Here is a 13,199-nt window from a genome sequence, read left to right as displayed (position 1 = left end):
TGATACACAAAATTAGGGCTGGGCGTTCGGGTACCCATTCGGGTTTCGGTTCAGTCTATTCGGGTTTTGGGTTTTCGGGGTTAAAGATTTCAGCCCCATTCGAATATTTCTAAATTTTGGTTCGGGTTTGGTTCGGATCTTTGCGGGTTCGGTTCGGGTTCGGATAACCCATTTAAAATATTTTTAAATTTTCAAAATTTATTATATACTTTAAATTTTCAAAATCTGTAAGAAAGATAATATATTATATATAAATTTTCATAACCTATATGTCAAAATACCTTAATTTAACATATAAATTGGTTTTCTTTGAATATTTGGATAAAGAATCAATAGATATTTAACTATTTTGGTGTTTTCAGTATACTTTAGCTATTTTAAATATTTACTTTTGACTATTTGTATATATTTCCGAGTATTTTGGAAAACTTAAAGGTATCTTATATATTTTTAATATACATTATATATAAAAATAATGTATATATTTAAGTATATAAATTTATTTCGGATACATTCAGGTACCCAAAATATTTCGGTTCGGATCGGATTCGGTTTCGGTTCTTTAAATACCGAAATTTTGAACCCGTTCAGATATTTAATCAATTTCGGTTCGGGTTCGGTGTTACTTTTTCGGATCCGGCTCGGTTCGGTTTTTCGGGTTCGGATTTTTTGCCCAGCCCTACACAAAATCTTCAAAATTTAAATTTTGATTTTCTGAATTATGATAACAATAATTAAAAAAATTGGATATCAATTTTTTATATATAATATTTATCAGTTCAGAAATATGTGATTTAAACTTTGGATGATGATTTCTTCTCTGTAGTAATGTTTCACATATGCAATTTTTTAGTATTTATTTATTTAATCATATATCTTCAAATTAATATTTTTTTGTATCAGATAATATTATTTTGACAAATGAAACACATGTCATATTTACATTTATAAATTTATACCTAGTCGGCAGAAAATATAACTTACTAAACTAACACAAAATATCAGTAGCTATCCGAAATTAATAATTTAAATCTGACAAAAGGCGAAAAGGTCTCTGCTCCAGCTAAACTCCAAGAGGAAAGAAGAGAGAGAGATAGAGACAGGGGAGGATATTCAATTATATTCAGACAGGTGCAAAAGGCTCCTCTTCTCTCTGATTGATCTCGCGATTCGTCTCGTTCGTTGACCTTCCCCTCCCTCTCTCTCCTACGCCCGTCGCGTCTGTACATTCCGCCTGTGATCTTCGGAGGATATGGCGATTCTGTACGCGCTCGTGGCGCGTGGGACTGTGGTTCTCGCGGAGTTCACGTCAACGTCAACGAACGCGAGCACGATCGCGAAACAGATCCTGGAGAAGGTCCCTGGGAACAACGACAGCAACGTGTCGTACTCTCAGGATCGCTACGTCTTTCACGTCAAGCGTACCGATGGCCTCACCGTCCTCTGTATGGCCGAGGAAACCGCCGGAAGTACGTCCCTCTCTCTCTCCCTATGCCTAAAGTTTCGATCTTTCGTGAAAATGGAATCCAAAGTTGTAATCTTTTTGATGTACGCCATGTCTGAATCAATTCGATCTTCTTTGTCGGAACAAGAGGTTTATGTCCGAATCTGTTATTTTTTAAATAAAGTTTTTTTTTTTTTGTATGTAATCTCTCAGGGAGGATTCCGTTTGCGTTTCTTGAGGATATTCACCAGAGGTTCGTGAGGACTTACGCCCGAGCAGTTCATACGGCACAAGCTTATGCGATGAACGAGGAGTTCTCAAGAGTTCTAAGTCAGCAGATTGAGTATTACTCTAACGATCCTAACGCCGATAGGATCAACCGGATCAAGGGTGAAATGAATCAGGTCTGAATTTTTGAGTTTTGTTTGTCTTTTTAAATCATTTTGATTTTAGGGGGCTATAACATACATTCTTGGGGGCACAGGTGCGGAATGTCATGATAGAGAACATTGACAAAGTTCTAGACAGAGGTGAACGCTTGGAGCTACTTGTCGACAAAACAGCAAATATGCAGGGGAATACATTCCGTTTCAGAAAGCAAGCTCGCCGTTTCAGAACCACCGTCTGGTGGAGAAATTGCAAGCTCACGTACGTTCCCTGTAAAACCATAAAACCTTAACATGTTTTGGCCTAAGAACACACTGAACTATGGCAAAGTGATGTGCTTTAATCACCCCCAAGCTCTATATTTATAATGGAGTTTTTTTTTGTCTGATCTTTCTATGTGTTTTGTTTGGTCTTTGCAGGTTCCTCTTGATACTACTACTATTGGTGATTATATACATTGCAGTTGCCTTTGTCTGCCATGGACCTACTCTGCCATCTTGCATTTAAGTGCATTTGTCTCTGAAGGAATCTCGGTTTTGTGTTCGTCTCCGGTTATTTTGTCTGCTCAATTTCGTTCCATTTGTTTTCCTCGAGCATTTTGATGTTGTTTAAAAAGCTCATGTCTTGCACTCGCCTATGTGAAGAAGTATTCTTGTTTATAGAGCAATGTGGAAGCTCATTGCTTTGCAATGTGAATTTGTGTTGCCATCATATTGTATAACTATATATATATACAAAGTGTGAAATGAAACAGGCTTGCTTCGTCTGATCTGTTTATACAAGTTTTGGAATTATTGTGTTATTTGTGTTTGTCCACACCAGCTTCTAGATACATGGATTTGTTCATAGCTCAAAATCTTCACAGGTCAAAATAAGTGGTGCAGACCAAAAGGCTTTTTGAAACAGAGCTTTGGTTAGTGGAAAAGAAACAAACGCAAAAGTATACATATGACAAGTTTCATTTGTCGAACAAAAACATATAAAAAGCAAAAATACTACCAAGAGTACTTATCTTCACAAGTCTTAAATCTCTAGATGGTTTTGATTGTTCGAACAAAGTCTCTCATTAGTCTGAATTGGGTTTGGGTCGAATGTGAAGGCCATGACTACTTGTATGTACATCTTTTGAGCCTAAAACATACTTATTTTGTTTTCTCCGTTCACACTAAAAAGTTGATGCTGCGATTGTATACTATTTGGTATGCAACTTAAAAATGTTTCATAAATTTGAAAAAAAAGAAGTTGAAGCCATTATCAAGTTGATGATCTTAATTGAATGTAAGCAGTAGAAATATAATGAAAGGATGATAAGATCTAGGTGTCATTCACTATTGTCCAAATATAAAAAAAAAAATACAGAGGTGTCGTCAGTGTCACTAATTTAATAACAGAAGTACCACATTCACCTAATCGACAACTCCTCATGCCACCTACTACTACTACCAAAATGAAATTTCTAAATTATACTACTATGTTTCTTTTAACACTCTGTTTGATTTTATTTTGAAAAGATTTTCATTTTTCAATTTTTTGTTATTTAGTAATAAAAAGATGGTTGCCAAATAGATTAAGAGACCAAAGGCCGACAAAGAAAAAGATTAAGAGACTTCCAACCTTAGAGATGACAAGCAAACTAACTAACCATACAAATCAGGGGTCTTTGTCTTCTCTACAGTAATTCTAACATAGCATTCATTTCATTTGGCTCAGTCTCGTCTGTCGATTTTCTCAATTTTGGAATCAGTTTAATTAAAAAAAAAATTGGAATAAGTTTAATTAAAAAAAAATTGGAATCAGTAACTTCAAAACGACTTAAAGAAAAAAAATATTCCTTATGCTTTAATATTTGACGTTTAAATTGATTTTTTAATTGGATATTGTTTTCAAAATTTAATATAAAATATGTTATTTTCGTTCTAATGTTTGTTTTATTATTGATTAAATTATGATTTAAGTAAAATATTTGATGATGTTTTGTTTATAAAATATACAAGTAACTTTTTTTCAATTTATGTCAACGATTTTAAAGCATCATCTAACAAAAATGAATAATACTATATGTTAGAAGGTTGACCAGAAAAAAATACTATATGTTAGAATAGATTGAAGAAAAAAATTATAAAAGTATAAATTGACAGTAACTTGTACTATTATCAGCTAAAAAGGGTATAAAAGCTGCATCCTGCAAAATATGATTGAACTTTTTAACGTAGGAGAATGTTCCAATGCCTAAAAAGATCTCGTCACGCTTATGATGCGGCTACAATCTACTTTGAATCTCAATCTTTGGTTCAGAAAAAAAAAGTTTATTATTTTCTTTTCTTTTTGCTAAATTTTGGATGATTGTTATTTTCTGCAATTTTTTTTTCTTTTGATTTAAGCTATACCATCACCTATACATACGTAGATATTACGATTTAGACTAGTATTACTAAATAATCGTTGAAAAAAGGTTACCATCCGATTTAATCGAAGTCATTATTACTAAACAATTTATATTACACTAATTAAAAAACGTAAATGTTTTTTCTTATGTTTCTTCTTTTAATTTCCTTGTCATAACGCTTTCCTCGCTTCCCCCGTCCTTCCCTCTCGGCTTACTCCTCCGTTTATTTCTATTTTTGTTTTTAATTTTAATCTAATCCGGTCAAATCTCTGGTCGTCGTCTCTGGACTTTGCCCCCTTTCTCTCTTCTTCACTCCACCGTCTTCCCCCTCCAATACCCTCCCACGCTCTGATCTAATTAAATCTTCCTTTGCCGCAAAAGGACCAACCTTTACGAACCGGGCAGATCTCTGTTGATTGATCCCCACTAACCCACCTGAGTTTTTGATTTCTGGGTTTTGGTTTTGTGATGGGTTGGAGATACAAAGCTGGTCTCTTTTTGATTGGTACTGTTGTTGTCATATGGGTCACCTCTGCCGAAGTTACTCAGGTTTAACCATTGACCCTCAAATTTTAGATGCTTGATCTGTTCTGAATCAGCTTAGATCTCTGTTTAAATGGCTCAAATTTGGATACTTTATTGTATTTTTTTTCAGGATATCTTTACAGCATATAAGCAGCCGTTTGCAGTAACGTATCTCGGTGCTTCGCTTATGATCGTTTACCTCCCCGTTGCTTTCCTCAAAGACTGGCTTTGTCGTTACCTAGAGAGACGGAGACGATCATCTTCCTCCGGAACCAATGAGGTTGTTGAGGTCGGTTCTCCTCTGAGGCACAAAGTCATTGAGATGGGGCTTCAAGGGACCATCACTAAGAAAGACAGCGAGGAGGACTTCTCTTCCCACGAGGAAGATGTGAGACCGTTGATGATGGGTAGAGGGAGAGAAGAAACGCATAGGAAAGAGATCGTCACGACTAAGCAGATCGTGTTGTATGGTCTTTACCTCGCTCCCATTTGGTTTGTCACAGAGGTTTGTCTTGTTTTTGTTTTCTTTACATTGCTTTTTGTGTAGTTAGTTAGCCCTTTGGTTGAATGATGTTTGTTTTGTCTGTTGAGACAGTATCTGTCAAATGCTGCTCTTGCGCGTACAAGCGTGGCGAGCACTACTGTATTGTCTTCGACCTCAGGGTTGTTTACTCTTTTCATTGGTGCGTTGTTGGGTCAAGATACTTTGAACCTGTCGAAAGTAGTTGCTGTCTTTGTGAGTATGGCTGGTGTGGTTATGACAACATTGGGGAAAACTTGGGCTGCTGATGACACGCAATTAAACTCTTCTCTGTAAGTTTATTTTCTATGTTACTCTCATCCTAATCCTGCATCTTAATATGACATTTAGTCCTAGAAAATGAAAGATATCTCTGTGTATTTATAACGCGAAAGCTAAACCCGAACTGTGTTCTTAATTGATAGTTGACCTTTTGTATTGTATCATCTAGAAAATTCAATGTTTAATAAAGTAATCTTGCTTTGTGTGTACGTGTTGGAACGGTCTCATTCTCATAAAACTAATGATTACATAAAGTTGTACAATATTCATCAACCATATTCTTTTAACGTACAGTTGATATTTGTGTTTAGCAACGGGCAACGGTCCCTTGTTGGAGATCTCTTTGGGCTTCTCTCTGCAGTCTCCTATGGACTATTTACAGGTTAGATTTCTTTAAAAATTTGATCTTCCAATGGTTTAGAGTTTTTGAATGTTGGGGATGATAACCTCGTGGAATGTTCATTGTACCTTTCTGTTATTGACATCACAGTGCTTCTAAAGAAGTTTGCTGGTGAAGAAGGGGAAGGTGTTGATGTGCAAAAGCTGTTTGGATACATAGGATTGTTCACACTTGTTGCTCTCTGGTGGCTTGGTATAAAACATTATATCTTCAATTTTTTTACAAGTGTTTCATCCAGTTACATAATATTATATGCTCTTTAATTCGACTGTTTGTTTTGGGTTTCAGTGTGGCCATTGACAGCATTAGGGATCGAACCAAAGTTTACCATACCACACTCTGCCAAGCTTGATGAAGTTGTTTTGGCTAATGGTTTCGTCGGAAGTGTACTCTCTGATTATTTTTGGTATGTTTCCAATGACTTACTAGGTGTCAGCTATGTTGAATATGGCATATACTTACAAACCCTTAGAATCCTCCTAGAAAAGAGGTGTGTATGGGTTATAAAATGACTTGGCTTTTTTGTCGTAAATTAGGGCACTTTCTGTGGTGTGGACGACTCCGCTAGTAGCCACATTGGGTATGTCTCTGACCATACCACTGGCGATGGTCGCTGACATGATGATCCATGGTCGTCATTATTCTGCCATTTACATTCTTGGCTCTACTCAGGTGACTTAAAAATCTTGCATTCTATCACAAACAATTAGAGAATGAAGAGTTTCTTGCTGCTCAAGAATCTTGTTTGTTTGTTTGTTTTGTCAGGTGTTTGCTGGATTTGTAATAGCTAATATATCGGACTTGTTCTCGAAGAAACTTGGTTTGTGACGCAGTTGGCGCCAAGAAGCTTTTGTCAATGATTCTTTCTTTTTTTTTTTTTGTGGGTAGAAATTGTATCATGGATTCATGTTTGGAAATGATTAAGGGGGTTCCCCTGTTTTTAAGTCAATGAAAGAAAAGAATGTGATTACCATTACCATCGAGTTTTTTTTTTAATTCCAGTAGATAATGTTGGCACCATTGATTGCAGCAGCAGCAGCATAAGACAAGGTGTGAATATTACTAGTCTCTCTCGCAAAAATAAATCTTTTCTCATTGTTTTAGAAAAAAAAATTCTCATGGTTAACTGAAAATACTTGGGCTTTAGCGATAATAGGGAGCAAACCGTTTTGTCTTAGTTCCAGCTTGCTAACCGATGTTAAAAAAAAAGTGGGCTCAGTAGCATAATGCGTAGCTGGTCATTGTTTATCGTTGAAACGTATGCAATCTCTTGGTCAACGTTACTGAATCGTCAAAATAGAAAACAAAACCGAAGACTAACCGCCTCCAATACATTACTGTTTGATTATTACAACAAACAATCTGTATTTTTCCCTGGCTTTCTGGACACTAAATTATTGGTGGAGTAAAGTTCACTCCACCTTCCTACAGAGTCATGCTGTGTCGTGTTCCTTGCCTTCAAATACTAGGATCCTCTGTTTGATTCCTCTGCTTCATCATCATCCTCTGTTTGAGATAAATAGTCTCACCTTTCAATGGGAAAAATCAACACCGAAAAAGAAAGTTCCAGACACGCCAAAGGATGATTTCGAGTTTCGGCGGAACCAAGCCAGGGAAAACAAGCTGTTCCAGAAACGAGACAAGGAAGGAGCCATGTTTTCACTACAACAAAGCCTAAAAGCTTTTGCCTAAGGACCATATCGATGTAGCTTATCTGAGAACGGGCATCGCTTCTTGTTACATGCAAATGGGGGTTAAGTGAGTACCCTAACGCGATTAGCGAATGTAATGTAGGCTTCTCCTCGGTACGGTAAGGCGCTACTGAGACGGGTCTCGTTGTTACGAGGCTTTGAACAAGTTGGATTACTCGTTTAGGGATGCTCGGATTGTACTGAAATATGGACCCGGAGAACGTGTCTGTCTTTGATATATATGGTGAAGAAGGCGTTGGTTGATAAAAGGTGTCGATGTGTTAATTGATGAATTATGTAATTTTAGAGGGTTTTCGGAAGAGCACAAAAGTTTGTTGAGGGAAAGTATCGTTGAGGAGGGCGACTAAAGAAGTCATCCCTTCTTTAATCAACCATGACTATGGAACCACCCTCGTTCTTTTCTTTTTTCTTTTCTTTTGGTCAACTGAAATTTTTTTTTTTTAAACTGTAATTTTAGTTGTTTCTCTTCGTATTTTTTGTCAAAGGAGTATTTTTAATTAACTTATATATTTTCTGATTTATTAGTTTTAGTATACCTGTCACAAAACATTTAATTTGAGGAAAATGGATAAGTATAATTACTATACTGTCAAAACACATTAGAAGAGAGATTCTAGCTTATCTTTTTTGTATCTCTCGACAATAATAACTTGGATCGAGACAAATTAGGTGATAACAAGTTGGCATTTGTTTTCTATATATCCGACGAACCACCAATAACACTATAGTACTTACGTCGCAAGTTTAAATTTTGAAAATTTTAAATTAGTAAAAACAATGATGGCTCGTGAGCTGGATAGATCTCTCTCTTGTCTTGGGTTTGTTGAGCGGAAACTAGGGCTTTAATATCAATTAGTATAAATAGCATATGGTTTGAAACATAAAAGTCAACTAGTTGTTCTAATTTTTCCTCTTAGTAACAGTTTCCAACAAAGCTTTTTAAATACAACGAATCGATACAATTTTGAAAGAACAAAAGTTAAAGAACCTAATTTCCACCACCTTCTCAATAAAAACCAAGAAGTAATGAGTGTCTTACACCTAAAAAGGAAGGAAACAGAACACAAAAGAATGATGCGAGGAGACATTACACCTCTTATTACATCCACTTTTGTTTGTGTAAAGACTAAAGTCTATGTCTCCCTTCTTGATTGTGTTAAGATTGAGATCTAAAAATCTTCAGATAAGTAATATGCCACTTAGCTAGTTCCATGCAATATCTCGTCCTCGGATGGTGCCATGTTCAAATCAGGGAGGAAGAAGCTAGCAGTTTTGTTGCCCTCTACTCTGCAACATTTTGATTCTTGTGAATTATGAATCAAATTAACCGGAGTCTCGTTCTTGACAAGGCCTGAGTTCAAGTCAAGCTGAAACAAGAAAACAAAATAGTATTCAGACAAAGACCAGCAGCAATTAGAGACTGTGAAAAATGATAAGACAGTGAAAAATGGTAGGGAAAAATAAATAAATAAAACTCAAAAATGTTTACCTTAATCCTCTTCAACCTTTGGTTCCTTACTTTTTGTTCATCTAACGTTGCTCGGAGACTTGAAATCTCCTGTGGAAGCGACCATCTTTGTTAGAATACGATTGGAGATAAAAGTGAGATAAGAATATGATAATAAACTCTCTTTTTACCTTTTGAAGGTCGAGTCTTTCCTTCAACTTCAAGTTCTCTTCGTACTTAAGCTCCGAAGATGACTTTAACTAAACAAAAACAAAGTCTCAGCTCAGTAAAAAAAAGATATTGATTTCAGTTTAGGATTTACTTATAAAAAGTGAAAGCGAGTTTTGTATATTACCTTCTTTCTCTTCAGTCTCTCGGATATAGAACTTGTGATAACGTTTGTTGGTAAAGCCTGCAAAAATATACGCAGTTGATTAGTCCCGAATAAGAGTAAATAAATGTATAATTAATATGCCAAATCTGGCAATTTGACAAATAATTAAATCAAATGCAGAAGAGTGAACAACAACTGTTATAGATCTTTTACTGTATATATTCAAAACGTAGATCTTATTTAAGATACAGAGTAAAGTTTCTTTTCCCAAAAAAGTATTTTTTTTTAGGTCAGGAAAAGAAAAAAAAAAACTATTCTTATAGAAACACAAATACAAATGGGAATGCCACATAATGAAAATCCCGTGTAAATGCGTCGTCACTATTAAAGATCACGTGATCCCACTCTCTCCGACAAGATTTTACTCGCCACACCCAACAAACGATACCGTTTCAATGCCTCAAAACGTACAGAGAACGCGCACGTTTTTGACCAATTAGCTGTACTACTACCACCACCACCCCCATAATCTAAAGAACCTTTACACTGTATATTATTATTCCTATCGAGACAAATCAAATTTTGACCAATTACGAGACGCTCCTCACGCAAGATCCGGTTAAATCTCTCCCGGTTAAAAAAACAGTGATTAACCGGTTAACCCCTGGTTTATTAAAAAGAAAACTTGTGAAAGAATTTTAGTAAGTTTGAAAATTACAAAAAAATACATCGAAAAAAGGAAAATAAAGTTAAATAGGCTTTTGACTTTTGGAAATGGAAGAGTCGTTTAACCTAAAAGAAGGCTCCGCCGTAATCGCCGGTAAAACACGACGAGGGATTAAAATTTCCGGCATGATTAAGTTGTAGAATAAAAAAAAAACTAAAACAATGAAAAATCTCATAACCGAGAGAGAGACAAGGAGAAGAAGAGTGAATCTCGGCGGGCGAGAGTTGAATCAACGATAAGATTTTTTTTGAGGGAAAGAGAAAGTACCTTAGATCCGGATCCTGTTGACGCGGAGCAGCTAGCTTGACGACAAACATCCTCGAATCCATCGCCCGCTGCTGCTGCGGCGGGGGAGGGAGGAGATGCTGATGCAGAGGCTCCGCCGCCACTTCCAGATCCGTCGCTCCACGAGAGAGGAGTCTTCGGACTGCCTCTAGCGGAATCTACGTCTTTCTTCAACGTAACGCGAACGCCGCCGAATCTTGAGGACCGTGACCGCCGTTGACGACGGATTCCCCACTGTAACGGAAGCAGATTCTCTGAAACCGTCGTCGTCCCCGCTTGCTTCAGCCGTATAAGAAGCTCTACAACCATCTGGTCGTCGGTCATCGCCGCCGCCACCCACTCGTCCTTGACCGTCGGCGTCTTAGCCGCTGCCGATGTAGCCTTCTTCATCGACGGCGTGCTAATAAAATCTAGAGCTTCCGCAGAAAACGGGAATCAGATACAACACAAGAGAGAGAGAGAGAGAGAGAGAGAGAGAGAGAGAGAAGAGAGAGACAATGGCGAAGAAAGTGAATGAGAGAGAGAAAAGGAAGTTGGAATATCGATAAGGAGAAAAAGATTGATGGATGTTGTGTTATATACGAGGGTTCGCCTACATTATTCTCTTTTATTTTTCTTTCCTTGTTCTTTTTCCTCGAAAGATAAATTTGTTTTTTTTCCCTTTGATGTCGATGTGAAAATGCAAGACTGGGTCCACTGATTACAGATTTGTATTTTATTTTTAAGAAAGTGTGTAAATAAATAAAATTTATGGGACCCAAAAACTGAGTTGTATGGGAAGAAAGTGCATGTAAAACAAATAGGTAAAGATTCCCTATGGAAATGATTTTCAAAATTGCAACAAAATTGCAAAATAAATCTAAAATTTCCTATAGCCTCAATAAAGCTCAGGTATGATCAAAACATGGGATTTACTCTTTGAATACAACATGTCTTTTCCTTCATTGAGACTGATGCAACCATTGACTCATACCACAACGTAAGCTGATCCTCCATCTCATATGATGGACAATAAGAAACAAAGTACCATTTTAGTTTCATCTTGATCTTGTTTGAATTTGTCAAGAAATCTTTTGATTTGATTGTGTTTCACAGACATTCTTGTAATACCGAGATTACCATCGAGTTATAGAACTTTACTTGGAAGCATATATTGAACTAAAAGATACAGTTGGTATATGCTCAGAGGAGACAGGAGAGAGAAACAAACTGAAATTGTGTTTGAGGTTGTCATTTACAATAAGATCCACAGCGTCAGCTAAATAATTAGAGTGCCAACCGAATCAGACTGGTACTACGGTACTACCATTTAAATATGAAAATTCCAACTCGAGCAATCTTCAGACATAAATCTAGTGCTAAACTCTTATCTGGTATCTAAATTGGAAGAAGGTGAAGTAGAAGCAGAGTTAATTAAACAATCAAATCAAATCAAACAAATGACATGAAGTAACTCTTGCCATAGGATATTTGGTAACATCACTCAAAAGAGTGCTATAAGTCTTACATAAATCTCTGACAAAAGTCATATCACTTAGAATCAGAAAACTTGAGACTAATCCCAAAAGAAAAGAACAATCTTGATTATCGCATTCATCTAGAATCCGAGCTTGGTTCTACGCCAGTGCCTGCGCTTGGCATTGTACCTAAAAAGAAAACATTTCTGATTTCAGAACTCGCTCACTTTCTCTGCCCTAATCAATCCAAATGACAGCTACATACTCCTTAAGACAGACCGAGAAAAAAGTAAAGAGAGTAAATTTGTTTGAACCTGATGGTGTTGTCGGTACGGAGGCGAATCCAGTGAGGAATAGGCCTGTTCTGTCTCATCTTCTTCGCAAGCTTCTTCTTGATCATGAACGACTTGTGCGACGGCTGGTTTCATAAAACAAAAATCAGTAACTGCATTTGATTTTATAAACTAGCGTCAAAGTATTAATTCAATTCAGTCAGGCGAAGCCAACAATGGATTAAAACAAATATGAAATTTGAGAGAGATAGAGATAGAGAGAGAGAGGCTTACCATCTTGAAGTCGTCCGATTTGCGGCTGCGTACGCGAGGCAAAGGTGAGAAGATGAAGATGCGAACCTTTTTAACTTGAAAACAAAGAAGCCCTAAGTCAAGTCTAACTGGGCCGTTATATATCTTTCAAGGCTTCAAATATCATATTTTCTTTCAGCCAGGGCCTGCTCTATGGTCTTTTAGAAAAATATAAACCTTCACTTGATTGTTTTGAGGATGTGGTGAAAATAGTCATTTTAGAAATGATAAATGTAAAATTAGTTTATAATTTTATTATCTCTCTTCTTTTGGCCAAAATTTTATATATCAAATTTTACGTTCATAAAACTTTAAAAAATTATACTAGTAATTTGCATAATTGATCATAAATTCAATTTATTATGACTCAAACTCTAAAAAGTTACAAACAAAAAAATATTAATAAACCTTCAATCCAATTACTGTATCAACGTGTTCCACAATTCAAAAATAGTTTAGAAAATGGACACACGAGTAATTGGAAGAATGTAAATGGTTTACTTGCCCCAATGCAAATTTTTAAAATAAAGTAAATGGGAAACAGTGAGATATTAAATATTTATCAACCTATGAGGAATGGAAGCGATTCGTATTCCTATGATCTTTCAGACTTGGACGCCTTTAAAAGGTGTAGTTGCAGTCTTTTGATGAGCTCATATCGTCCGCGTCTCTCAGGGGTAAATATCTGACCATTTTTATCGTTTTCACT

At 36.3% G+C, this 13,199-nt stretch overlaps 4 protein-coding genes across 4 annotated transcripts; 2 read left to right on the top strand and 2 right to left on the bottom strand.

Moving 5' to 3' along the window:
• The first annotated feature begins 1,067 nt into the window (after positions 1–1,067).
• Positions 1,068–2,633, top strand: LOC108819162 (vesicle-associated membrane protein 711). The gene is made up of 4 exons (XM_018592153.2): positions 1,068–1,469; positions 1,658–1,848; positions 1,929–2,092; positions 2,251–2,633. The coding sequence occupies exons 1-4, from the start codon at positions 1,253–1,255 to the stop codon at positions 2,336–2,338; spliced, it is 660 nt and encodes a 219-aa protein (XP_018447655.1). The 5' UTR covers positions 1,068–1,252; the 3' UTR covers positions 2,339–2,633.
• Positions 2,634–4,398: 1,765 nt separating this feature from the next.
• On the top strand, positions 4,399–6,920 carry LOC108837172 (uncharacterized vacuolar membrane protein YML018C). Its single transcript, XM_056991601.1, has 8 exons — positions 4,399–4,766; positions 4,873–5,247; positions 5,338–5,555; positions 5,856–5,926; positions 6,035–6,136; positions 6,233–6,350; positions 6,481–6,616; positions 6,710–6,920. The coding sequence occupies exons 1-8, from the start codon at positions 4,686–4,688 to the stop codon at positions 6,770–6,772; spliced, it is 1,164 nt and encodes a 387-aa protein (XP_056847581.1). The 5' UTR covers positions 4,399–4,685; the 3' UTR covers positions 6,773–6,920.
• A 1,605-nt stretch (positions 6,921–8,525) lies between these two features.
• On the bottom strand, positions 8,526–11,000 carry LOC108819207 (uncharacterized). Its single transcript, XM_018592203.2, has 5 exons — positions 10,432–11,000; positions 9,459–9,515; positions 9,295–9,363; positions 9,146–9,214; positions 8,526–9,023 (listed from the first exon to the last, which is right to left on the bottom strand). Exons 1-5 carry the CDS (start codon positions 10,837–10,839, stop codon positions 8,856–8,858), a joined length of 771 nt encoding a protein of 256 aa, XP_018447705.1. The 5' UTR covers positions 10,840–11,000; the 3' UTR covers positions 8,526–8,855.
• An 889-nt stretch (positions 11,001–11,889) lies between these two features.
• LOC108820929 (60S ribosomal protein L39-1) lies at positions 11,890–12,612 on the bottom strand. Its single transcript, XM_018593961.2, has 3 exons — positions 12,473–12,612; positions 12,221–12,324; positions 11,890–12,095 (listed from the first exon to the last, which is right to left on the bottom strand). Exons 1-3 carry the CDS (start codon positions 12,473–12,475, stop codon positions 12,047–12,049), a joined length of 156 nt encoding a protein of 51 aa, XP_018449463.1. The 5' UTR covers positions 12,476–12,612; the 3' UTR covers positions 11,890–12,046.
• Positions 12,613–13,199: the final 587 nt, after the last annotated feature.

Source organism: Raphanus sativus, chromosome 8 (genome assembly GCF_000801105.2).
Source record: "Raphanus sativus cultivar WK10039 chromosome 8, ASM80110v3, whole genome shotgun sequence".
NCBI classification, from domain to species: domain Eukaryota; kingdom Viridiplantae; phylum Streptophyta; class Magnoliopsida; order Brassicales; family Brassicaceae; genus Raphanus; species Raphanus sativus.
Note: the sequence above shows the minus strand (reverse complement) of the source record. Positions and strands in the feature narration are given on the sequence as shown.